At 40.3% G+C, this 27,548-nt stretch overlaps 1 protein-coding gene across 4 annotated transcripts in view; it reads right to left on the reverse strand.

The window, feature by feature from the left end:
- Nucleotides 1-27,548, reverse strand: part of grhl1 (grainyhead-like transcription factor 1) — an 89,433-nt gene that overhangs the window by 51,966 nt on the left and 9,919 nt on the right. Inside the window, exons 2-8 of one of the 4 annotated variants that reach the window (XM_052025008.1) lie at nucleotides 15,778-15,964; nucleotides 13,040-13,107; nucleotides 11,328-11,450; nucleotides 9,640-10,021; nucleotides 3,185-3,264; nucleotides 2,479-2,632; nucleotides 693-804 (exon numbers count right to left, since the gene is read on the reverse strand). In XM_052025008.1, coding sequence (XP_051880968.1) covers nucleotides 693-804; nucleotides 2,479-2,632; nucleotides 3,185-3,264; nucleotides 9,640-10,021; nucleotides 11,328-11,450; nucleotides 13,040-13,107; nucleotides 15,778-15,964 — 1,106 coding nt within the window. The remainder of the gene's footprint in view (nucleotides 1-692; nucleotides 805-2,478; nucleotides 2,633-3,184; nucleotides 3,265-9,639; nucleotides 10,022-11,327; nucleotides 11,451-13,039; nucleotides 13,108-15,777; nucleotides 15,965-27,548) is intronic. The other 3 variants (XM_052025009.1, XM_052025010.1, XM_052025011.1) reach the window with 3 other exon arrangements.

Genomic DNA, 27,548 nt, shown 5'->3' on the forward strand with positions numbered 1-27,548 from the left:
AGTGGGTCTTTCCAGGAATGTCTGAGGATATCACATTTCTCCTGACTGGTCGTCTCTGACCTTTACACCCTCTGGCACAAAGGTCTGTGATTACTCTGAGGTCAGGGTTTGATAGTAGCTGTAAGAATAACCTGATCTTCTTCACCTCAAGATCGTTTCAGTGTATTTATGCATTCTTCTAGTTCATCTCACAGTTAAAACTCACAAATGCATCAAAGGGATACCAATGCTTTAATTTCCCTGGTGAACCATCATGTATACTGGGACAAAACCAAAGATACAGTCCACAGGGGACAATGAGGGGGTCACAACTCAGCACATGATCCCACATAATAGTTAATTCCTTAAACAAGATATGACAAGATCTTTATTAGACACATGTACATCGAAACACACAGTGAAATGCATTTTTTGGTCGTGTTCTGGGGGGCAGCCTGCAAGTGTCGCCACGCTTCCGGTGCCAACATAGCATGCCCACAACTTCCTAACCTGTACGTCTTCGGAATGTGGGAGGAAACCGGAGCACCTGGAGGAAACCCAGGCAGACACGGGGAGAACGTACAAACTCCTTACAGACAGCAGTGGGAATTGAACCCGGGTCACTGGCGCTGTAAAGCGTTACGCTAACTGCTACACTACCGTGCCTGCCCTAGTAATTCCTATCTGAACAGGAGAAGTGAATGGTTTCATACCAATGTCGATGCAGCGCTGTTTTGCAGTATGCTGCCGGGAGTGCCAGTATTTCCAGTGCCTGAGTTGCTCATCTCGGATTTTATCATCGCCAAAAACAACCATTATCACACTCTGAAAATGGGGGATAAAAACAGTTATTATTACAATAACAAAGTAGTAACTTTCACCAGGACTATTTTTAATGGAAATAATATGATGGTCTGGAAATCGTGGGACTTGAAGGGAGGGGGAGAAAACATTCAGGGCATAGTACGTTACAGATATTTTCATTCGATGCCCACTATTGCAAAGTTCAGAAGCATCTGGTGCCCAGGGGACTGACTGCTAGTAAAAGACCCTTACATGCTTTCCTATGTAGGCTGCTCTGTTCCAGAGAGTGAAGGTAATTAATAGGTAAATCTGAAGTGGGCCTCACTCAGGTTGAGGGTAAAGGTGGTGGACTGGATATCAAAAGTCTGACCAGATTCTAGGAGTCATGGAGTGGAGGGCTGGCCTGCTGGGATAGGATGATTAGTACCATGGGGAGAGGTTGGCGTGGGTGGATGGTGCAGTGGGGAGAGCTGGGAAGTAATTATAAGGGACCTACCCAAGTCTTGGCATTTAAGAACAAGAACATAAGAACTAGGAGCAGGAGTAGGCTATCTGGCCCGTTGAGCCTGCTCCACCATTCAATAAGATCATGGCTGATCTGGCCGTGGACTCGGATCCACCTACCTGCCTTTTCCCCATAACCCTTAATTCCCCTACTATGCAAAAATCTGACTGTGTCTTAAATATATTTAATGAGGTAGCCTTAACTGCTTCCCTGGGCAGAGAATTCCACAGATTCACTACTCTCTGGGAAAAGCAGTTTCTCCTCATCTCTGTCCTAAATCTACTCCCCCGAATCTTGAGGCTATGTCCCCTAGTTTCTAGTCACACCTACCAGTGGAAGCAACCTTCCTGCCTCCATCTTATCTATCCCTTTCATAATTTTTTATGTTTCTATAAGATCCCCTCTCATTCTTCTGAACTCCAGCAAGTATAGTCCCAGGCAACTCAATCTCTCCTCATAGGCTAACCCCCTCATCTCCAGAATCAACCTGATGAACCTCCTCTGCACTGGCTTTGGAGGTTTTCCTCAAGTAAGGAGACCAGAACTGCACGCAGTACTCCAGGTGCAGTCTCACCACTTTGGCTGAGAGCTGTTCAAACTTCACCCCAGGAGTGCACAACAAAATGCACCTTGGAACAGGATGATCCAATTTCCTCAGCAACACTCTAACAGAGGACTGGATAGTGATTAATGCCATAATATTAGCATCATGGAAATCATGTCATTGCTGGAAGTGGAATTCACAACCAAAAGTAGCCAATTGAATTTGTAAATGGTGCAATGTAACCCAGAAATTACATTGCATTCTGCTCTAGAATTTTTTTATTTGATGCATAAATGAATTGCTAGTCCTTGTATGCAACCTTTTAAAGGCATAGAAGTGGATTTTTACTCTGAGGGACAATGTTAAATTAGTGATAGCAAATCAGCAAAATCAAAGGATGATGAGCAAGTTGGTGAATTGTTCTCATCATCTTTTACTATCAAAATCCTCTTCACTCACAGAGGTCGGTATTTCAGCTGTATAGTAAAAGTATTTTACAACAGATGCTTCTTTCAAAGACTATGTCAAGATTCCTTTACAACTTCAGTTTTGTTAATAACATTGTACTACAGTACTAGCAGAGTCCACAAATATAACTTGTTAGTCTGAATAATAGCTGAAAGTCTTACAAAACATTGACACTTACTCTGACTTTACTGACTGGATGATGGATTTCTTTGTTGGCACTCACTTCTTTGAGTGTGATGGGATAAAACTGTCCTTTATTCAAGTATGTCATGGTTCCATCACCTGTCTTCTGTTTAAGGGACTTGGAGGCTTCCAATACATACTCAAATGTACTTTTGTAAAACAGAACATAAAATGTAAAATCAGATATTCAATCTTAGCAATATGACAAAGATAAAGCTAGTATGAAAGTGTCTGTCACAAGAATAAACAGAATATTAGCCACTCTGAGGCATTCTTGATTGCTAGCAACAATTTGCTTTCTGGTCCTGACTCTATCAAAAATAAGCTACTCATCACATGCCCAAGAGCCTAACTTTCTAAGACATTAAGTGTCATTTTGAAGTCTCATTCAACAGCCAATGGTCTACAGGCAGTAGTTCTAATCAGATTCTCTATTCTGCTAATAGGTTCATGGAATAATGTATAAATAAAAATCTGGCATTTGACCCATCAAATCTTGGCACGGTCTGGGTCTAATCCAACACTCCTGCTACAATAATAAGTACTATTTCAACACATAGTATTGCTGAAGTCCCCAGTGTACACATCATAAGGTCAGTTTAGACATAACTGAAATTATTTAAATTTTAAAACAAATATTGATACCTATGAATACATGCGTATATTCAGCTTCACATAAATATAGCATTTTAAGTATTTACCTCATTCTATCAAATGAATACTCCCCTGAATCTAAAGCAGGCATTCGAATATGGAGATCAGTAGGAAAGCCAAATACCTGCTGATGAAACAAAACATGAATGAGGAGTAAGAAAGCCACAGCCTACGATGGCTTCTCTTCCACAGATACTTTGCTATTTATCCTATTGTGTTATTGTACCGTAAATACTTCACCCTGACCCCAAAGACAAGAGTAATTATACAATCTTTGCTAATGAAACGACTGTGTGCCAAGAATGGTATCTTCTTGGTTACAGCAGTAGAGTAACTACTGTGTCCATTCTTAACTGGACCTTCTTCAGTAAAAACTTGCACAGAATGAATTTGTGTTTCCATCAGATTTTAAAAGTAGTTTGTGTTCTGTGCACAATAAAAACAGATTTTCTTTTTCTCCCCCCAAATATTTTAATTACGTTATTAATATAGATCCTCCTCAAGTTATGAATGCCCGACATATGTACAGCCCATACATACAAATGAGCATTTGGGAGACCGGCGGGATGGATTTGTCGGCTACTGTGGGGCTGCAGTCATCTTCTGCTGTGTGGGAACTCAGTTCATGGCCGCATTTCCAACTTGCGAACTATTCAGGTTACGAACGGTTCACAGGAAGGGAACCCTGACATAACCTGGGGACACCTGGATCCACCAGCAAGCTTGCCAGCTCGCCAGCTCTAGCTCCACCCCTACCTGTCAACTCTTTATACTAGCCATGTCCCCTCCATCTTTCATTCCAGACAAAGAGTCTTGACCTGAAATGTCGACTGTCCATTTCCCTCCACAGATGCTGCCTGACCTGCTGAGTTCCTCCAGCAGTTTGTTTTTTCATGACCTGTAGTGTTTTGGACTTTTCAGTGGCATCTTAACTAACTCCAATCTCTCTCTAATCCAGAAAAAAGGTACTGATGGACAAACTTAAAAGCCACACCAACCACTTGAAGTGCATCAAAGCCTCACTCCAATACATAATGTAGTTTGACATTTCAGTGCAATTTTGTAGGTGGCTACATTATCAGCAAGTACTGATTTTCAGATATGACAAGGTTTCCAGTTAATTATTTTTGTGGACAATAAAGTTCATGTTACACCATTTGAAGAAAAGAGGTGATTCTCCCATCAATATTCTTCTCACCAAAAATAGCTTGACTGGTTATGAATTACATTGTGGTTTTCAGGGGTTAGAGCTGTTGCTTTTGGATATGCTATACAACAGAGAATGCACTCCGAAATATTTCAGTATATGTGAAGAGCCTTGTGATGTCCTGTGCAAAAGGATAAATACAAGCTCTTTCCATCTCTGAGTGGTGTGCAATAACTCTGTTGTCTGTCATTTCTTTTTTTCCATTAACCTTAATAAAAAGCAACTGCAAGTGAAAACTGGAGAAAGTCACTATATTTTGGGCTACTCTTCCACTTAAAAAATCAAATAGAGTTAAATACACATATGTATATCACAATTTGCCATCCTATTGACTGGACACCAATTTATCCATCAACCATTTTATATAGCACATTACCAATATCTGGCACTTATATACTCATGCATTCCCTGCGTTATGAATAATCCACCAATATGTTTCATTAGATTGGTGGGGGCTGGTAGCTTGGTATGAGTTCACAGACTGACAGACAGCATGTATAGAAAACCTGGCTTGTGGAGCACATCATTCTTTAATCTGAAGTCCTGCTTGGTCTGCAGTACTGATCCAACCTTAGGCTAATGCCACGGTATTTATCCAGAGCTCTATCCAGATTCTGCTAGACTGCCAAGGCAGTAGTATATCAGCAGACTAATTCCCATGAAGGCAGAGGGGAGTGAAAACAGGGAAATAACCAAATAGCTTTTGGCATGCCCTAAAGTTGTGACAGGAATTACATAAATTTTTCTTTGTTTATTACTTTCTTTATTATTGTTGGCAACAACTTGAGAAATAATTTAATTGAGAAAGATGAGCATAAGGTTGAGGACTAATGTAAAGACCAGGGAAAGGAGAGAAGATGAATTATATCAAGCAATGTTGATTAGATGAAGCAAAGTGTGCATAATAAAGCCCTTCTAGATTGTACAAGTAAAAATATCAGTGCACAATATTTACCACTTCACTTTCCTTGAGCTCCATTATGGCCAAATGTGAGCATTCAGTATTGCAAGGTGTTAATTTTAGTTTTATTTGAAGAATATTTGGTTCCCTAACACATTCCCTAATCTGAATGACTGCAGTTCCAACAGTGCAGCATCTCCCCAGTAATGCAATGGAGTTTCAGACTATATCTTTGTTTGTGTAATGTCTAGGATGGGACACAATTGAGGCAAGTGTCCTATAGAACCATAACTAATGAAGGGCACTTTGGGCTCCTGCTCAGGATGAATTTCTACCCCAAAATTACCATTGGGAATCTCCAACGTCCTGCTGTAAATTTTGGTGGGTGATTGACAGAAATCCCAAGGAAACAGCTCAAATGGCTGTTTATGTTATTTCTCCATGTTTACACTGATCTTCTGTTAAAGATATGATGAGAAATCAGAAAAAAAACATAAATTTTAATCTAAACCTGCTATCATCATTGTCAGACTATATTTGATGTGCAGAGAAGTCTGCATAGATTCAGTGAATGAGAACTGTTGGATCATACAGAATAGATCTTGGCTGTCTTGCAGCATGTGTTTACATAGACTCTTTCTGCCTTGTGTGTTTAAAAACATTGAACGTGTGAGAAAATCAATGCACTAGGAGGTCTTACTTTAGTATTTCATTGAAAATTTAATTGTAGCCTAAAACTGAACAAAGAGAATTTCTCTTTATTGGCAATAATTGGACTTAAGTGTAATGGCATATATACATATGAAATAAAGAGTTTTATCCATATGCAAATTCTTGGCTAAATTGTTGATATTTCTTCTATTTTGCAGATTGTATTCACATGGGACCATTCATGAGTCCTGTTCATGTATAACTATGACAAGAATAAACAGGCTGTGGTGTAAGTAAAATCTATATAGTTATTTATTACAGATGTACAAGATAGCTGTAACCAGTTGTGGTATGGGACGTCATGTAAGTATCTAGTCTGACTTGGAAAGTTCTGACTAATTATAGCCTTTGAGTGCTATTGCTTCATCTAATGGTATAATTGTTTAATATTACAAAATGGGATGTGAAGGTAGTCAACAACTGAATAACGCTAATCGGACATTACCAACACCAACAACTTGTATTTATGTGGTGAACCTTCCCAGAAACCACAATGGAACATAATCAAAGAAATGGCATTGAAATAGGGGACTAGATGGATGACCAGAACTATGGTCACAGAGTTATGCTTTAAGGAGCATCGTAAAGGATGAAATATTGAGGTTGAAGAGGTTAGGAAGGAATACCATAATTTCCAACCTATGCAGTTGGTAGTGGTAAAGCAATTAAAATTGGAGATGTGAAAGAGGTGAATTTGAACAGAGGATAGATCTCTCAAAGCTAAAAAATTTTCCAAAGACAGCAAACAGCAAGACTCAGGAGTATTTGGAGAGATCTGAGAATTAACATATTGATGGACAGGGATCCAACATAGGTCGGTCAATACAGGGATGAATAGAACATGGTGCAAGTTAAAAGTTGGGCAGCAGAGTTTTGGTATGCTGTTGACATGCATACCAACTCTGGACTTGCCATTTCTGGATTGCATGACATCGACTTGCTGCCTGAACTCATCTGCATCCAAAGGGCTGAGTCTCTGCACTATGGCAAGGCTGGCTACACCATGATGCATCACCTGGTTGGGCCAGAACAAGCCCACCTGCAGAATGACCAGAAGTGATTTTGACAGCCAGCTGGTAAATATTTCAAGATGTTGAATACTTTCAATGAAACTGACATTCAGAACTGTTCAAAAGCTATTATAAATTAATTAAACAACTGAAGCAATGAAACTTTTTACACAGTAGTTTTAATCACTAAAACAAAAACAATTAAGATTAAAGCAAACAATGAATTAAAGTGTGTAAATTATCTTTTACTTGCCCTTCCCCCTTACAGCAATCCCTCCCCATTGAGTGGGACAACTATGCCAGTAATAGGACCTAACCTGGCATAGGTTCAGCAAACAGATGGCCCAACCTACCTGCAGGGAAAATGTAGTGAGATGGTATTCACAAGGAGTCCAACATCAGAAAGCCACTAGTCAATCACCAGTGGAGATCGGTCTGCATGTTCAGGATTTACCCCACTGCACAAGAGCCCAACTAACAACCTACAGGGCCACAGAACCACCCACAATTCCCAGTACGTTCCAGCCCAGTGTTAGTCCCCATTTTTTTTCTTCAAATTTGTACCATGGCAGGAAGACCAGTAAACCCAACTAATATTTTTTTCAATTGTGTGTCTGATGCAGCCATGTTGATTTGACCAAGGATTCATGTCAGGGTCCCACCGTCTGAGGAAACCCTGCTCAGATTTTGACTTTGAGCCATCAGGATATTATCAAATACAATTATATTCCCAGGCATTTAATAAAAATAATCAACCTGAATTAACTTAAAAGTCACACTGCTACTTTTACAAGGGGATTTTATGTATGTGCCACTGTTCATCGATGACCACATGGAGCTTATGACATGCACTCAGAAGCTGCCCAGGTAAGCTACTGCATTATTATGTTTCCTAATTCAAGATATAAATAAATCATACTAAAGAGTAAATGGCCCTCCCCCATCTCAGATTCTTCCTCTGGGTACCTTTTGTCTTGCATAAGAAATATTATAGAGTGAGTTATCCAACCAATTCAATTGAGACTATAAGGAGAGGGATTTTTGGTATGGAAGTGCACCTTAATTGGCTGACCTGAGCTTCAGTTCATTTGCTGAACTTGTTGGATCTGTGCACCCACCTGGGAACTTTGCCTGTATGTTTATCAGGCCACTTGCCAGTGAAAGTCGAGCTGTGGTGGGTGGTTGTATTGGTTCCCAAAGCAAACACTTGCTGTGCCTACTTTGTACCCACACAACAGACACAAGAAGCAAGACAAGATGAGCAACATTCCTATGTTCTTGGTCATTCTCAATGGGGTAATTAATAATTATTCAAGGGGAAGCCAGCTCTCCATTAAAGAGCAAAAGAATGGAGGTGAAGACCTTACAGGTGGAGGGATTACAGTGTCCCTGTAGCTGCAGTTTGGTGAAATTCTTCTCTGCTGACTGAGCAAAACAGACAATAGAAATTTAGTCACAGAATCACAAAAAGGTTACAGTGGATTGGAGGCCTTTTGGCCCTTCGAGTCTATACTGGCTTTATACATAGGGAGTTCAGCTATTCCCAAAAGCCTACATTTTTAAATCAAAACAAAATTGCAGATGCTGGAAATCTGAAACGAAAACAAAAATGTTGGAAACTGTCAGAAAAATAGAATTAACATTTCAGATCCGAGACCCTTCAGCAGAACTGGGAAGGGGATACTGATTAAAATAATTCATTTAATTTTTTTTTAACTTAAGACAAACAGGTTAATGTGGAATAAAACAGAAAACGCTGGGAAAACTCAGCAGGTCAGACAGCATCTGTGAAAGGAGAAACACTCAACATTTTGGGTCTCCGATCTTTCCACAGATCCCCCTGATCTGCTGGTTTTTTTTCAATATTTTCTATTTTTATTTGAAACTTCGAGCACCTGCAGTTTTTATTCCATTCCATGTACGGGTTAATGTGGCAGTTACAAGCAGATTATGTTTCTTTGTCTGTGTTATGTGCTGCCAGTAGCAGTGCTGTGGGACATACCCAGCAGGCCAGCCTATACAGTCTATTTGCATTCTGGACGAACCAGTTATTTACAAAGGTTCATCATTCTTTGCTCCTGTACTCCATGCTTCTTTTTATAAAACCCAGGATCCAGTATAACATTTTAGAATCACATTTGCAACCTGCATATAACAATTTATGCATATAAATTAATTATACACTCTTGAAGTCTCTTATCTTCCTTGCAGTTCACTACACTTCTGAGTTTTATGCTGCTAGTGCCTTGTTTGAACTTCTCCTTATTGCCAAACTGGCTGAAAATTGTCAGATGATTTGTTATTCTCAGTTTGACATCACTGCTAAAGTTGAATTTCACACCTAATATTTACTAGTCTCTGAGTAAATCCAGCAAGAAGATTACTTTGGCACCTTCAACTTAAAGAGCTGCAAGTTGTGTGATTTACTGGAAAACATTACAACACACCATAGGTTCACTGGTTCAGCTCCTTTCACCTAAGGCAGTGTAGCATCAGCAAAGACAAAAATTTGTCAGTCCAAGCTTATTCCTATATGCCCACAGCAGTATTAGCAGATCATTTCCTACATGTGCTCAGGACAGCTGGAGTTAAAAGAGGGACATTTATTCTATCATTAAAAAAGTGAACAAAGCCCCAAAAGTTACACAATAAATAAGTAAACAATTTGTTTACCTCTTGAGAGCCTTCCTTGAACGTCTCTGTGAAGGTGGTGTCAGGGGTCCTCCTTTGTGAAGACGGTGCAGTTGACGTGAAGTGGTCAGTGTGCATATTTCGGTCATAGATGACAATGCGCTCGGGAGGCTCACCACAGTACGTTGCTGGAGGTATTCCCACCGAGAAGTTATTAGGGTGGGATTCTGTTTTGATGGAATGGGGTGGTACTGTTGTAACAGAGACCGTGACAGTGGTGTCTGGTGCTGTAAACTGATTCACTTTGTCGTGTCCAATGGAGTGGCTGGGCAACACCAAATTGACCGGCAAAACTCTCAGCTGTTGCACTCGGCTGTCTACTGTGGAAATAACTGGCTGATCTGTTGCAGATGGCATGGAGTTCCTTGAATATGAAAATATCACTTTCAAAAATATTGTAACACAATGGTAAAGTTGCAAACCACTCACCAAACTGAATTCTCAACTTGTCCCTTATTTCCACAGTCTCTGTCTGAACATCAATGGCCAAAATCTATGCTGGAGCATGCCAATCAGCTGCTCATTTGAAGAAGTGGCCCCCTCCCCATCCCTGGACCAGTTTCCTCTTCAAAGGCATACACAGAGTTAGCATGTTAAAGTGCAGTCTTGTCATGAGTCATTTCCATATTACAAATGCAATTTGTTTAGTTAAAACAAAGGTGAAATGCACTAATAAGTGGGTAGCTGATGCAATGTTTGAAATACAACTGTACATTAAGAAAATTGAGCTACTTTCACACCTGGCTTAGAAGCAATTGTGTTGAGTATACATCCACCACCTGGAAGTTAAGTAATTGGCTAATTTTTATTCCTTGCTTTTGTTTTTTATATTTCCCATTTTTTAAAAAAATACAAATGTCCTATTTTCAGTCCCAGACCACCCAGCTCTTCAATTATGTCAGATGCATCAGAACATGGCGGGTGTGTCAGTTATTAGTGATACCTCCTTACTCTAAATAATGTTGTTAAAATTACCATTCTGGTGCTTTCCTTAATAAAAGTTAAAATAAACTTATTTTTTAAATCAATATTAATGTATATGTTGTGCTCTTGATAATTTAATACCTTCTGAAAAAGAACACTAAGTGCATTTGCCCCTTCCAGCACAAATAAATCCTAGAATACAAGGCACAAACTGCAAAAATCATGAAAAATTTTGGCAAAGCAATTGAAAATTTTATTTACCAAGCCTAAAATGCTGCAATGATTACAACAAAAATCAAGATTACAGGAAATAGCTTTTAAAGCCTTTATCTTTATTGGTTTATTCACAATTCCAAGCAACATCAAAAGGTATCCTAATGATTCAGATAACCCAAGATGATGACTGCAATGTTAATCCCTCCGAATAATTAATAGAGAGAGGGAATATTATAATCAAATACTTAGATAGCATAAACCACTGCTTAATGTAACATCTATATGCAGATCAATTGTCATTCTTATACATCATGTGTGTTTAACAGGATACAGTGTGGTTCAGTAACCTAAGTAGCAGAACGTTTGCCTCCCAAGTGGAAAGTTGCTCATTCAAGTCTCAGTCAAATCTGTATAACTTAATTGAGTCAGGTTTCTCAGTCTTCAACTAAGCTTCTAGATGGAGTGCCACACCATGAGAGGCAATGTATATCAGAGAAAGGGGAGTAAAAAGCCTAATGTTGTCTGCTCACCCTGTCTGAATTGTGCCTCCTTCTGGACGATCATAAAGCAGCATTGATGTTGGCTGTGAAGGAGGCAGCATGCCAGATCGTACTCCCCTTTTAACACGAGGGGGATGCATGGGTGTGAGCAATCTTCAACCAGTAAAACAAAATGGAGAGAAATGGTAAAATTTTACAATTGAAAAAAGACAACAGAATAAAGCAAAAATCCAAAAGTAAAATACTGCTGGAAGTCTGAAATAAAACAGAAAATGCAGGAAGTGCAGAACAGGCAAAATCAGTGGAGGGAGAGATATAGAGTTAATATTTCAGATCAATGAACTTTCATCAGGTTAACTCTGTTTTCTCTCTCCTGCTGAGCATATTCTGTTTTATAACTGACTAGAACATGTACATCAGGCCTCATTGTCAAGTCTGGGTAATCATTCATAAACTGCACTCAAGTGTTTGTGCTGACCAGTCTTTCAAATTTGTTCAAATTGAGAGCATGGTCAATGGGGCAGCAATTTACTGTCCTTAAAAACAGTAAGGAAATATGCAGAAGTCATGAAACGTATTGGTTCAAAAGAGAGCAAGTAATTTACGGTATCTTACTGTGAGCAATTTTCAATTCATTCAAAGCTTTGAATGGAACAACAAGTGTATTTAAAGATGGCCTTTTGAGATGTCCCACAGAACTCTTTACAGCCAGTGATTTTTTTTTAAGTACTGTATCTGCTGCAGTGTAAGAAACAGTTTTTTCCACTCCCAGGTTTGCTGTATGAGGTATCAAAGATTAAATTTTTAAAAATTACAATGAATGAAATCACCTAATATCACTTAAGAATATTAAAACACATGCCACTTTTAAAGATATAAGTTACTTTATCCTTACCTTTCTCCTTTGCACTATACAATCCCCATAAAAGTGAGTGAGGTCTAACCTCACACTGAAGCCAAGAGCAGATTCCCCGGCGTAAGTGATGGGCAATCTCAGTGAGCACCAGCTCCACTGGTGCTGGACCACAGCCAGAAACTCACCAGAAAAGCTCAGCCAACAAGTTCAGGATTTCTGCATTCATGAAGGAGTCCCCAACTTGGCAGTAAATGTGTCAGTTCCATGTGAACTGCTGAGAAATCCTTACTCCTTATAAAATCCTGGTTTACACTGATGTGTGATGTAAGAAGAATATATATATATATATATATATATATATATATATATATATATATATATATATATATATATATATATATATATATGTAAACACATATGGGCCTGGTTTGGACCAAGTATTTGGATTTTGGAAAGGGGAAATGAAATGGACAACTATTCTTGCTAATCACCTGGTCATGCCTACTGGAAAATGTCCAAGTCTTCATGGACATCTCTGAAAGAACTGATGATTAAACAAGCAGGTAAAAGTCACTGGCTGAGTTCACTTGAACTATGACATAAGACTTGGAAACACTGAAAATCATGAACAGTTTGGACAAACAAGGGTGCTGAGGGGGGAATAGTTTCCATGAGCAGGATAATCATTTTTGTGAGGGAAACAGATTTACTTCGATAAGGGTATTGTATATGGACTTAAAAAGGGAAAACAAAAATTAATGCCATTAAGAAATAATGGAGCTCTGGGAGTAAATATTTTGGTCATTCAAAAGCCCAAGAGAGAGACAGTGGACCAAAGAAGCTCCTCCTGCCATTCTGAACATGTCAATCGTTATAATACTTCTACCTTTTGTTGTGTTCCGAGTCAGTATTAGAACTTCTCTCAGGTGGTATTGTCCTCTTCTCCCTGGGAACCTAAAGTTTAAAAGATGTTTCTGTTTCAGTATTTTGTGAACAGCATTTTTGGCATAAATCAGACCACAGGTTTTTTCTATGAGTGGTTTCTGTACATTCAGCAAATATACTCTTACTAATCAGCCCTAGCTTGTACTCACAGTTAAACAAGGAGCGCAGTTGTCAATCCTTTTACAATTTCTTAGGACATGGTTAAAATTATTAACAAGCAGAAGGGTATATTTTAAAGGAACCAAAATTATTCTATTTCAACAGAAACCTGACCTAGTTCAACACAGCTGCCTTCATTTGCGTTCCATATGAGCTTCACAAATATACTAATTTTACTGTAGCTTAAAACCAATACAAGCTCCAAATTGAGGAGTTCTTTAAACAGTCTTGATGCGAGCATCAGTCACAAATTACTATATTAAGTTAATTGGCAAAACTGTGGAGAATGGACTACAGTCCAAAAAGGGCAGGACCAGGTACTTCCTAAAATACAGAAAGCCAGAATCAGTGGCAGCCCCATGAAACTTGGGTTCCTGTGCACGGACCATTTAAGTGTCATGTACAGGTATCAACATCCACAGCCTTGTGTGTTTGCCAGGAAGGTCTGGAAAGGGATGCGGTGGTCTTTTTGAGGTTCATCGTGAGCAGCTGCATAACAGAGGACTCTGTGATCTAAGGGCTGTTCCCAGGGACACATACCAAGACAAAAACATCAACTGCTGCTGGAAGATGATCAACTCAGTGAAAGACGCACTTTGATCTGCCAAAAACTTGTTAGTCTTCCAGTGCAAAAAAAGTCCTCAAGCAAATATTGCCAACTGGCACATTCCACAGGACAGGAGCATATGCTGGGGGAGGCACTGAAACAGTGCTGCCACCACGAAGGCTGGGGGAGCTGGGGGCAGGGGAGGGATGGAGGGGAGAGGACCACAGTCTAGGGTCCTGCTGCTACTGCACAGCAACTAGCTGGGCCCTATTTAACGGCCTCTCAAATACTCCATTAATGCAATGTTTAAGGAAGAAACAATAGTGGCATCAATGGATTGTAAGAGGATGCACTAAGTTGCTTCGAACAATGAATGTAGATAATAGCATGTCCCAATCTGTTGTATTTATTATAAACATAGTATATTTTTAGTGAAAAAATAAGCATCATGGACAGATACAGAAAACAAATTGAGAAGAATGCTGGCCTGACTATCTGGAGAATCAGAGCATAAAGAGGTAGACATTATTCTACAGCTATACATGTTCTAGTTAGACCACACCTAGAATACTGAGAGCAGTTTTGGGCAACAATTGGGAAAGCTTTAGAGAAAGTGCAGAGTTAAATTAAAAGCAGTTAAATTAAATATGTAAAGTAGAGAAACTCCAGCATTTAGAAGACTAATGGGTGATCTTAAAAAAATATTTAAGATACTGAAACATTTTCCACTGGTAAGGGAGTCTAGGACTTGGGGTAGAGTCTTAAAACTAGAGTCATGCCTTTCAGGAGTGAATCTAGAAAACACTTCTACGTGCAAAGGTTGATAATAATTTGGAACCCTCTTCCACAAATAATAATTGATGATAGGACAATACATTTTCCCAGCAAAAAGCATCAAGGAATTTGAGGAAAGTATATGAGCTAAGTCACAGATCAGTAATGACCTCAGTAAATGGCTTACATGGGTTCCTAAATAGCCTCCTATTTTCAGATGCTTTATTTTACCCATCCTTGTTGAATGCATTCAATTTTCAGTGAATTTCCCAGATACCAATTTCTTTCATTTCAGTCAGAATCTTTTCTCTTTGGCACTTCCTTTTCTGAAGGACTTTCTTCTCCCCTGATAGCAGCTCTCTGCCAGGGTATACTATGATGGATGCCAATCTACTTGCTGAATGGCCAATGCATTCTCATGTGTGAACCTCAATGATGAATGTCAGCTTCCACTCAATGATCTGAGGCATCACAGCAATGCCCGGTCCTGCCCACATCTCCAGCAGGACTTGTCAGCCTGTCACTTGGAAGGGGAATCTCAGCTGATTCTAACATCCACTTCCTAACCCAGAAGATGCCAATGACAGGATTAGCTATCTCCGCCAATGAAAGGCCAGTGTGCGGACAGACGATGGTCCAAAATGCTGCTCCCATCCACCCACAAGCAGTGCTAGAGATTCCATGCTAGTTCAGGCAGGGAAATCCATCTTCTCCATTCATTCACAGCATGATCCTGCATGCTTTCTGTTCACCCTGTCCTGTATTCCACTCACACTTTGTGATTAGGGCACATGAGTTTTCAAAGCTTTCTATTTTTATTATGCTTAGGTTTAATATTTCAATAGTAAAGGCATGTGTAATCAACAGCAAATAAATTCATAACCCACAGGTCTAGGCAGACAGGAGTTTCCCTGAGCTTGTCAGCAGTCTTGGAGCTAAATAAAGAACAAAATCTTTTTCAGACTATTCCCTTAGTGGTTGTTAGTTTGCAAAAAAATCAACTGATAAATATGAAAAGGCAGCACGTTCATTTTGATGCCATATGCATAAGTAAAAACAGTAACTAGCAAGGCCAGATCAAACCAAGAGCAGATTACAGTACCATTGGATGATTTGAGCATCACTAGTGATAAAAACATGGCATCGCCATCATTCACAGACTTTACTATGGAGTACATTTGTCCACTAAGTTTACATACCTTGTAATAATCATATAGTAAACCCAAAGCTGCAGCACTATCATCGTCTCCATTGATGCTCATCATAGCCTTAGTGGCAGCAGTCAAGGGGTTTTCCAGAAAGGATTTCCATGCTTCATCTTCACTGGTGTAGGAACGGCGCTGGGGATAAAGTGGCTCATTCTGTAGCACTAAAACTGCTCTCTTACTGCAAAGGAGGTGAAGAAAAGTTATGAGAGACTATTTACCCTTTTAAAAATAAAATCCCACAATAGCCACAAGTTTTGAAACAGACTAGCGAACTTTGTTCACCAAATAAACCAAGTAATCAAGCGTCTTCAAAAATGCAAAATCCATACTTCTGGTGTTGTTTTCAAATGGGTAATTTTGTCCAAACTGGTTTGGCAACAATAGTTTGTGACACAATTTCATGTACCATTGTAATTTTTTAATTTCTTCAGGTAGACAGGATCTTTCCCAAGCAGTCACTCAGATTATACAACTGGTGTATCAGATTTTTAAAAAAAGCAAATGCTGGCAATATGAAATAAAATGTAATAGTGAGAAACTCAAAATATCAGGCAACACCTATGAAAAGAGAAACAGAATTAACATTCCAAACAGGTTAATGAACCTTCATCAGAACTGGGCAGTTCTGAATCAATCTGGAAAAGCTGGTTATTGGAAATTGTTGGAGCTCAATGTTACATCCCTAAGACAATAAATACCACGGAAAAAGATGAAATGCTTTCCCTCAAACTTAGACTGGGTTTCATTGGCACAGTGTGAGAGCCCAAAGACGGAGGTCAGAATGGGAGTGGAATGATGAATTAAAAGCGACAAGCAACTGGAAGCTCAGGGTCACCCTTGTGGAGATGTTCTGCAAAGTGGTCATCCAAGCTGTGTTTGGTTTCTCCGGTGTACAGAATAACCCATTGTGAGCAGAAAATGCAGGACACTAGATTACAAGTCCTACCAATGAATTGCTGCTACACCAAGAAGTGTTTGGATCCCTGGATATTGGAAAGGGAAGAGACCAAAGGCAGATGTTGCATCTTCTACTGTTGCACAGGAATGTGCCATGAGACACAGAGTGGGTGCTGGTGGGAGAATAAACCTGGGAGTTGCAGAGGGGATAGTTCCTTTAGAATGCTGAAGGAGAGGGGAGGGGAGGTGTGTGCCTGGTGGTGGCATCACATTGGAGGCAGCAGAAATTATGACAGATGATGGGGTGGAAGTTCAGGACAAGGGGAACCCTACCTGTGCTCTGAATGACAGGTGAGGCCAGAAGTTGGGAAATAGAACAGACTTGGTTGGGAGCCTTGTCTAGTATGGGGAACTATGGTTAAGGAAAAAAGAAGCCATCTCAGAAGATATAAGATGGAGATAATATAAACCAGGAGAATAGAACAGCGTTCTTACTGAAAGCAGGGCAGAAGAAGGTGTTGTCAAGATAGCTGTGAGAGTCTGTGGACTTGTAATGGTTATTGGCTGCTAACCCATCCCGAGATGTAGAGAAGAATGGGAAGAGTCAGTAGTGGATGACATGAAAGCGAAAGCAAAGTGGAAGTTGACAGCAAAAGTGACAAAACTTTTGAATTCTGCGTAAGAGCAGAAAGGGGCATCAGGGAAATCATCGATGTACTTGAAAAGGAATCTATGGAAGGGGCAGAAGCAGGAATGAACAAGTTCCATGCATCCCATAAAGAGTTGCCGATTGCTTGGGCCCATGTGCGTTCCCATCACTCCACCTTTGATTAGGAGGAAGTGAGTGGAGCTAAAGGAGAAGTTGTTGACACGTGGTGGAGTGGGCTGGTTAGGCCGCTGTTCCAGGAAGAGGTCAAGGGCTCTCAAACCATCCTCCCTCACCAATCACCATCCGCCACCTTCTCCAAAATGGACAATATTTTACGTCTTTTAAGTTCTCTCAGTTCTGGTTAGGGTTCACCAGAAAGAAATATTAACTCTGTTTCTCTCTAAACAGATGTTGCCTGATCTGCTGATTACATGCAGCATTTTCTGTTTTATTTCAGAGTTCCAGCAGCTGCAGTTTTTTTTGTTTCCTTTGTGGCTATTTGTCCAAACCCTAATTCCAATGTGGAAGACCCTTAAGCTTTGGAAGTCATTTCTTCCATTCATCTAATAACAAATATAAGCACTGGCACATGTTAATAGAATTCTCTTCATTGCTTGCTCAGTCTAAAATTATTCACTTCATCTTTATTACATGGTTATGCCAAGGAAACTAGTGGTACATTTATAAACCAACAAACAATTCAAAAGGCTTCTCAAACTTGACATTTAAAATATCATTAGATTGACAGCCCTGTCAGCAAGTTCACCCAACTCCCTTCTAAATGTGAAGCCAATGACTCCATGCTAATGCTTTCTAATTGACAATGGGGCAATCGACAACTTCATCCAACTGGTGGTGTGAATCAGTGTCTCTCAGACAAAATCCACATGACAAGAAATGACGCTACCATTTCATACCAAGTGCTTCACACCACCGAGTTTGACCTGGAAATACCATAGTGCAGCAGGTCCAACACTTATAGACAATGCATCAGCTGGGCATAGCTGAAATAACTTTCGAAAATTACTTCATCCTGAGTCCAAAATTATGCAACCTATAGCCAAATTATTTTTAAGTATATTGAAGACAATCCGCCTCTGTAAAAGTACAAAACAAAAAGGAACAAGGAAACGCTATTCAGCCAAAAGCAAAACACTGCAGATATGAGATGTCTGAAATAAAAACAGAGATGGTTATGAAACAGAAAATGCTGGTTAAGCAGCACCTCTGGAGAGAGGAACAATGTTAATGCTTCAGGTCTATGATGTCTCATCAGACTTGGTAACTCACCCATCATTCATCCTTCCATTTACAACTTTGTTTTATACATTTCACATTTGTGTGTTTTTTCCCTTTGACAATGTTTGAGTACATTTGGTGGAAGAAACAGTTGGGTTAGAGGCAGTCCTCTCTCCTGACTCAGAAGGTTTTGTGTTTAAGACCCAGAGGTTTGAAGAGACGGGTTAGATTGCCATCTTCCAGCAGAGGCGTGAAACTATGCAGGCAACTGTAAAAAATTGGTTTATTATTGTCACATGTACAGTACATGTACAGTGAAAAACTTTGTTTTACATGCCATCCATACAGATAATTTCATCACGTCAGTACATTGAGGTAGTACAAGGTAAAAGCAATAATGAAATGCAGAATAAAGTGTTACAGTTACAGAGAAGGTGCAGCGCAGGCAGCCAATAAGGTGCAAGGCCATGACGAGGTAGATTGTGAGGTCAAAAGTCCATCTTATTGTACAAGGAGACCATTCAATAGTCTTATAACAGCGGGATAGAAGTTGTCCTTGAGCCTGGTGGTACATACTTTCAGGCTTTTGTATCTTCTGCCTGAGGGGAAAGGAGAAGGAAAGAGAATGTCCGGGTAGGTGGGGTCTTCGATTATGTTGGCTGCTTTACCGAGGCAGCAAGAAGTGAAGGGGAGGTTGGTTTCCATGATGTGCTGAGCTGTGTCCACAACTCCTTTATTCAAAGAGCAGAAACATTTGCCCAACATTCTGCTTTTTATTTATCCCTCACACCAGATTACCTGGTAATTTATCTTCTCTCTGTTTTACACAAACTAATCTTTCCATTTCCCTACATTATAGAAAGTGACTCCATTGCATAAGAACAGAAGTAGGAAATTTGCTGATGATTACACAGTGTTCTGCCCCTTTCACAGTTCCTCAGTAATGAAGCAACCAAAACCCACATGTACCCAGACCTGGACAATATTCAGACTCGTAAGTAATGATTGTGCTGAGCATTTGTGGTTTCCGTCCATCTAGAGACACATGGAACATGGTGCTGGGCTCTGTGGTGCAGTGGATAGGATGTTGGATTTCCAATGGTGAATGAAAAGGAATTCAAAGGTTATGGGTTCAAGCTCCACCAGAGTCAGCATTTGTCAGTTTGGTGGGGTAATTTTGGGTGGCACAGTGGTGCAGCAGGTGGTACTGTTGACTCAAAGCTCCAGAGACTCAGGTTTAATCCTGAATTCCAGTGCTGAGTGTGTGGAGCTTGCACGTTCTCCTTGTTTCGTCTGGGTGCTCTGGTTTTATCCCTTATCCCAGGGGCATGCAGATAGGTAGGTTAATTGGCCACTGTAAATTGCCCCAAGACTGTAAGCAAGTCTAGGGTGTAGGTGAGTGGTAGATGGAAAGGTGGGGAGAATAGGATTAGTGTACATGAGTGCTTGACGGTTGACATGGACCTGATGGGCTGAAGGGCCTCCTTCTCTGCTATATGACTCTATAATATTCACCAAGTATCAATTCCAAGAGAAATGCAGGGAGCACTGTCACCATCATATGTGACCTTTTTCACTTCACTAAAACTTCTAAACCTGAAAGGGACTGTGGACAATCCTTCTCAAATTTGACTGCGTGCAGAAAGTCGTCTCCACCTTCTGGCTGCCACATGATGCATGCAAGCCATGATCATAACCAATATGTTCGCATCAGAACCAATCTCAAGGGGAGACTCAATTTTCTCACTGGTGTGCATCAAATCTACAGCTGAGAAACTATTCAGTCTATGTTGCCTCCACTCCTGAACCAAGATGGCTCCAACCTCAGTCAACAAGCTGTAACGCGACATAACGCAGCAGCATAGCGGTTAGTGTGACGTTATTACAGCATCATCAACCCAGGTTCAATTCCGGCCGCTGTCTGTAAGGAGTTTGTACGTTCTCCCCGTGTCTGTGTGGGTTTCCTCCGGGTGCTCCAGTTTCCTCCCACATTCCAAAGACGTAAGGGTTAGGAAGTTGTGGGCATGCAATGTTGGCGCCGGAAGTGTGGCAACACTTGCGGGCTGCCCCCCAGAACACTATGCAAAAGATGCATTTCACTGTGTGTTTTAATGTACATGTGACTAATAAAGATATCATGCAAATGACTCTTCTACCTACACACATTTGAAGGCTGTCTCCAAGTCACTGTCGACTCTTTCACTGAAGCGTACCTGTATAAGTGCCTTATACTACACATCCACAAGAAAAAAGATCCTCCGCCAACCTGCTTCCACCACACAATACCACCCCTCGAAAATAAAGGTCCATGACATGACCCTGGAAAATGTGAATCATGTCCATATTTTGGGAGCCTATCAACAAAGGCAGACATCATTGTCTTTAGTATGCCAGCCAAGCCTTTGGCCATCTGAGAAAAGAAAACTTCAAACCTGATCCAAAATTCATCATCTATCAGGCAGCAGTGACCCTTACCCTCTTGCATGCTCCTGAGTCATGGATTACCTACAGCAGGCACCACAAAGCTGTGGAGAGATACCATCAACACTGTCATGCAAAATCCTCCAAATCCACTGACAGAAAAAGTGAATCAACCCTTGTGCCCTCTCCCAGCCCAACATCACAGCATTGATGTCTGAATTACATTCAGTTGGCTCTACTGGGCAGACCACAACACTCACCTCCCTGACACCAGACTCCTGAAACAGACATTTTATTCTGAACTCTGTCATGACAAGAAATTACCGGGTGGACAGAAGAAAAGATTCAAGGATGTCCTCAAGGCCTCCTTGATAAAGTGTAGCAACCCACCAACTCATGGGAATCATGGCCCATCACCACCCAAAATGGAGGAAGGATTTTCAGCATTGTATTGAGAACCTCAAATCTCTTCGTTGGGAGCACAATGAAGCCCAGCATAGACAGTGATAAGAGTGCATCACCTCCCAAGCCACCCATCCATCTGCCCTCCTGCCTCACCTCTGACAGAATCTGGGAGTTCTACATGAGCACATCAGAACAAAATTGGAATAGAAGCAAGTCATTGTCAACCCCATGGAACTGCTTGAGGAAGAGGGCAATCATCAATGAGAGAGTTGAACCATCTCCCATAATGTCAAATGACATTATAGTGGGGTTCAAGGAGGCAGCTGACCATCAGCTTCCCATGGTCAATTATGGATAAGGTTTAAATGTTCATCATTCTACTGATACCTACATCTTATGAACTGAAGAGAAACCACACAGAATTGTAGATGCTCAGCACTTTTGAGGTCAATTAACATACTTACAACATGCATATTAGGTTTAGCATTATTGTGGCCTGTTGGCATATCATGATGAAATAAGTCTTCCCAAAGCTTCTCTGTAATGCACTGCAGAAGGCTCATCTGTAAACAACCACTGTTGCCATTTCACTAATAGCTAATGGATTGTATCTGCTCCTCGCAATCAGTGACAGGAAGGTAAATTGCATTCTTTGCATGTATCTAAGCAAAGGCATCACAGACTTGAGATAACTTCATACTGGAACCACACATAGCAATAAAAGCAACAATTGTAGCAAGAATCACAAATCAGCTAGTTCGAACTCACTTTCTTTTGCAGAGCATGTGGCCAGACCATATGGCATTGCTACCCCAAAGGCATAAATACCCACCAACCCTCTTCCCTCCCACACCTTCTAACCTCAGTTTAGCCTACAGACATTTGTATTATTTCATGAATATCAATTATGACCAATACAGGCATATGGCCAGTTTTTCCCTCTTTATCTGGATGTCTAGTTCATCTTGTCTACTCACTGAACAAATGTGGATAAGTCTATCTAATTTTTAGTGTTAGCTCAAATTCACCTCAAGAGTCTGAATCTCCCATATTATTTGCACGACACAACTCAAATTTACTGAAGTTTTATCATAATAAAACATTCGCCAATTTTCTATTTAACATTGATAAGAAATGCATCAACCAAAGAAACAGGTATCAATCCATAATGTCAGAGTGTCTCGTGATGAGTCAATGCACTTCATTTGCAAACAATCAGCATTTTGAAAAATCAAACTAAATAATCAATCTTTGACAAGATTTTTGAAAAGATTATGCTTTGGCAGTCATGGGAGTGATAGATAACCACAATCCATTTCTTCATCTCTTTTAAAACACTATTTGGAAAAACTGAATTTAGAAAATTTAACAAAACCTCACCCCTACTCAATTTGTCACAAAACCTTCCAGACATTGATGAGCTGCATTAAATTGAAAAGCTGCAAGATTGCAGATAAAAACATACTTAAGAGAACTGAACCAAGAGAGTTACTCCCACAACGTATAAAAAGTATCTGGATGAGCACTTGGATTGACAAGGCTCTGTACCAAGTGCTGGTACATGGATTAGTATTGATGAGTATTTAGTGGTCAGTATAGACATGGTGGGCCGAAAGATGTGTTTTTGTGCTGTATGACTCTATGTGACTCTATAAGAGGACAGGATAATATGCAATGGACCATATGGGAGGGGATAGAAAAATAACAACAAAGAACAAAAAACTTGTAGAATGAAATAATAAAAACAAAAATTTGAAGGATTATAATATCAATGAAATCCATTCAACCTACCATGGACAATTCTATCCCCCCCAACCCTCCAGAACATGATAAACTCTCACTTAGAAAGCAAATCACCATGGACCAAGCCTTCAAGGTAATCTCTGTAAGCTGCCTCTCCAGCTCCTGACCCACTGCCCCTCAAAACAAACATCTAGAATGCTAATACGGTTTAATAGCCTATAATTACAGCTTGGCCACAAATGGTCTTGCAGTCCATAACACAGGTTCTGAAGAACATTTGATCATCAACAGACATACTTATCTTCATTATCTTCAGTCGTGCTCCAAACTAGGTATTTGTTAACGTCAGACTAAACTGGTTAATTGTGGAAGTCTACTTCAAATTTTTACAATGGGTGAAGTAAACAGTCTGTCTTAGTCTCTAGTTTTGTTTAAAACCTGTAGTATTACTACTCCATTCTGTAATCAAAAGTAAAATGTCTATCGCCTTCACAATCCTAATCATGAATCATGCTTTTTTACTCCTAAGCTCTGTCTAGCCTCCCAGGATCAACTTCTATACCAAAGTTTCACTGTTAGATGCCAAACCAAACAATAAAATCCACCTGCAAAAAAAAACAAACTGCTGAAGGAACTCAGCGTGTCAAGAACATCAGTTTCTCGGATCAGGGTTGACCCGAAATGTCGACTATCCCTTTGCCTCCAGAGATGCTGCCTGACCTGCCGAGTTCCTCCAACAGTTTGGTTTTTGCTCCAGATTCCAGCATCTGCAGTCCCTTGTGTCTCAAATAAAATCCACCTGTTAATCTCACATATGGTCCAAACAAAAAAAATTTACATCTTGTTGTTTGAAATAGCATAAAGTAGTAGTTTCTCGATGCATGCTCCTTCTCACTTCAGCTGGCCTACTTGACGTCATGCTTTCATTCCTGCCAGATAGATGCAGCTGGGACGGGTAGCTCAGTGCTGTTGCAGGTAGTGCAGCTGCCTCACAGCTCCAGTGGGCTAGGTTTGATTCTGGCCTCCAGTGCTTCCTTTGTGGAGTTTGCATGTCCTCCGTCACCACGTGGATTTTCTCCCATATCCCTGAGACAGGATATTTGTCAGATCAATTGGCTGCTGTAAATTGCCCCTGGTGTAAGTGGATGGTAGGAAGATCAAGACGTGTTGGTGGGGCACATGTGAGAGAATAGGTTACAGGAAAATGGGGAACAGGGATCATTCTGAAAACCTGCTGAATAGCCTGCTATGTCATAAGGAAATAAGAGAAATATGAGAATATGTCAATAGGACATTTTTTAAAAGGATTACCAACAGCATTACTGATCTTTTCAGTGAGAGTCCACTACGAGCACTACCTCAGAAATCCACAACACTGCAAATCCCATTGGGAGGATGATTCTACCTGGAGATCCCCCTCTAGAGTCACTACACACCCTGCCCACCCTCTCCACCACAGCATTAGTGGCACTCATCATGTAATTGCAGATTTGTACTCAATGTACAGGCAAATGGAAGGCAGTTCAGCTTAGTGCAACGAATGCAACTGGCCCAAGCCAAAAAAAAAGATTGAATCCAAGGAGGTCCAAACCACAACCCTGGCAAGAGTCACAGGCCCCCAGCACCCCAGCGTACAGTAGATCAATGGGCATTCCCTCCCAACTTGCCCACAGATGCAGTGACCTCCCCCAACCAGACCACAGGATCCCAGTACTGCAGCTTCTACTCACAATCTGGCTCTGCCCCTGTTGTATCTAATTTGGACACCAATGTTAGTCTCAAAAGAAAATATGTAAATCTTCATTCAATAAAGAGTGAGGTATATCAGTAACCTAGAGAGAAGTGATACCATCCTTGTTCCATCCAAGAACATATCAGACAGTTTTAATATGCCTTCTTATTTATACATTTGTGGTCCAGATCTATAATGAACTAGAAGGAAAGGGTCAATAAATAATATGAGAGTGAAACAAGCTGCATTGGAAGAGAGTGAGCAAGAGAGAGCGAGAGAAAAGAAAACTGACAATATCCTGCACGCAGGCAAAGTCACTGGATTTAAGACATTTCCTTTGATAATCCTTGGAAAATGTTTTTGAAATTTCAATAAGGAAATTTTTGAATTCTTCAGACTCCTGATTTTGCATTAGTTTTTTTTTGCCAATGACAGACTGAATCCTCAGCTGACCGTTTAGTTTTTACACTTTCAAAGGAATGATTGTAAGTTAAGTGACTTCCTTTATCAACATTTCATATGATCACTTTTCTCCTTTTGAACCCTAAATCCAACTGAAATATTTTAAAAGGCCAATTTCCTTAATGCACTTGGAAAAGGTCTTTGCAAGTAGGACCATAAAATCATTGAGTATAACTGTTTACAGAAATGACATTCCTTGGCCACACCTCATTTTAAGTGTGCACCCCTAAGCGGTATCCGATTAACCCTGACACACCTAAGAATTTGCCAGAACAGCTCTCAGCCAGCTCAACTTCACATTGCTGCCAAATTAAAACATATAGCTCATTTTAACCATTTTAGCATTTAAGCTAATATTATAATATTGTCTAAATATTCCACTCACAGTTAACAAGTGCATTTTAATCATTCAGTGGCAGTTTGCTCTATTACACCTGCCCAGGTTAATCTCTGAAACATTAAGAAAGTAATTATAGATGCTATAGCAATGAAGTACTTCAGAAATAATGATCTTGAAACGTGTTTTCCACTATGGTTGAAGTCACTTACAAGACATCTTGCCACCTTTATACAGGGCAAAGGAGGAGAAAGCAGTGATAGGGTAGAAATGTCTGGAGTCATTTGATCAAAGTATATTTGATACTTTGATAACCATTCGAAAAATAAACAGAGATACATAGATCAGGAATGAAGTTCTGAAGCCTATAATGTTACAGAGTATTCCTGAAAATTTGAAGTTAATTTATTCACTGAAAGAAATTACACTTATGAAGGATTATTTATGGTGTGAAGGTATTTAGACAAAGATGAACATTCTATTTTTGAGAAGTTTAGAAATAAGATAGGTCGGCAAAACCAGAAGTGATGAATGAGCATGACCTAGTACGGGAGAAGAAAACAGGCAGCAGGGGGAAGTGAATATCACCAGATTCTGACAGAACACTCATAGAAATCAGGCCCAAACCCATTGCCCCTTAAAACTCAGGGAGAATGGCTTTGAGGTTAGTCAGACAGGACTACCAGTTACTCAAGGCTGGATTTAGGAGAAGCCAAGTGTTAATGCAGTGGTTGTGGAGGAGTTGAACCAAGGCAGCACGGTGTGACTGAACACAACTACTTTAGACAGGCAATGTGGAAGGCCAGGGTGGGAGGTTTGAAATGGGGAGGTCTCCCATGTTAAAGGCTGAGCCTTAAAAAAAAGAGCACAAGAAATGATAATATACTTTTTTAGGGCATAGACTCGATGGGACAGGATCAAATAGGAAAGTTCTGAGAAATGGGCATGGATTTGGCAGAGAAAGGATATTGAAGGTCTGCAGAAGAATGGGCGAACAGGTTCAGTATGCTTGAGTAAGGACAGAGCAATGACAACAGTTATGAAAGAAGGACGACAGCTCTCCAGCTGCTTTGAGTCTACCAAGAAACGCTTTCTTCTTTAGTGTCAAGTATGACAAGTGGGAGTGGATACAGTTCACATGCCTGCCATACGTACTCAAATTTTACACATGTGCAAGTTCAGAGACATAATAGATGTCTTGGTATTATTTAACTCTCAAATAATAAAGTCAAATATATTATCTCAAAGCTATTTGTAGGAATTTGCTGCGCACATATTGACAACTGCATTTCCCTATTTCACAACAGCAACTAAACTTCAAAAGTACTTCAATGGCTGTAACGCACTTGTGACATAGGGTCACATGGCACAGAAACAGGCTCTTCAGCCCAACTGGTCCATGCCAACCAAGATGCCCACCTAAGCCAGTTACATATGTTCGCATCTGGCCCATATCCCTCTAAACCCTTCCTATTCATGTAATTGTCCAAGTGGTGTCTTAAATGTTGTTAATGTACCTGCCTCAACCACTCCCTCTGGCAGCTCATTCCATATACTGACCACCCCCTTGGATGAAAATGTTGTCCCTGAGGTTCCTGTTAAATTTCTCCTGTCTCATGTTAAACCTATGTGCTCTTAATTCTTGATTTGCCAACCCTGTGAAAAAGACTGTGTGCATTCACTCTATCTATGCCCCTCACGATTTAATACACTTCTATACGATCATCTATCATTCTCCTATGCTCAATGAATAAAGTCCTAGCCTTATCAACTTCTCTATAACTCAGTCCTGGTAACAGCCTTGTAATATAATGGCATCTTTCTTATAGTGGGGAGGCCACAACTGTACACAATTTTCCAAATGTGGCCTTGCCAAT

This window comes from Pristis pectinata, chromosome 10, assembly GCF_009764475.1.
Source record: "Pristis pectinata isolate sPriPec2 chromosome 10, sPriPec2.1.pri, whole genome shotgun sequence".
Lineage (NCBI taxonomy): Eukaryota > Metazoa > Chordata > Chondrichthyes > Rhinopristiformes > Pristidae > Pristis > Pristis pectinata.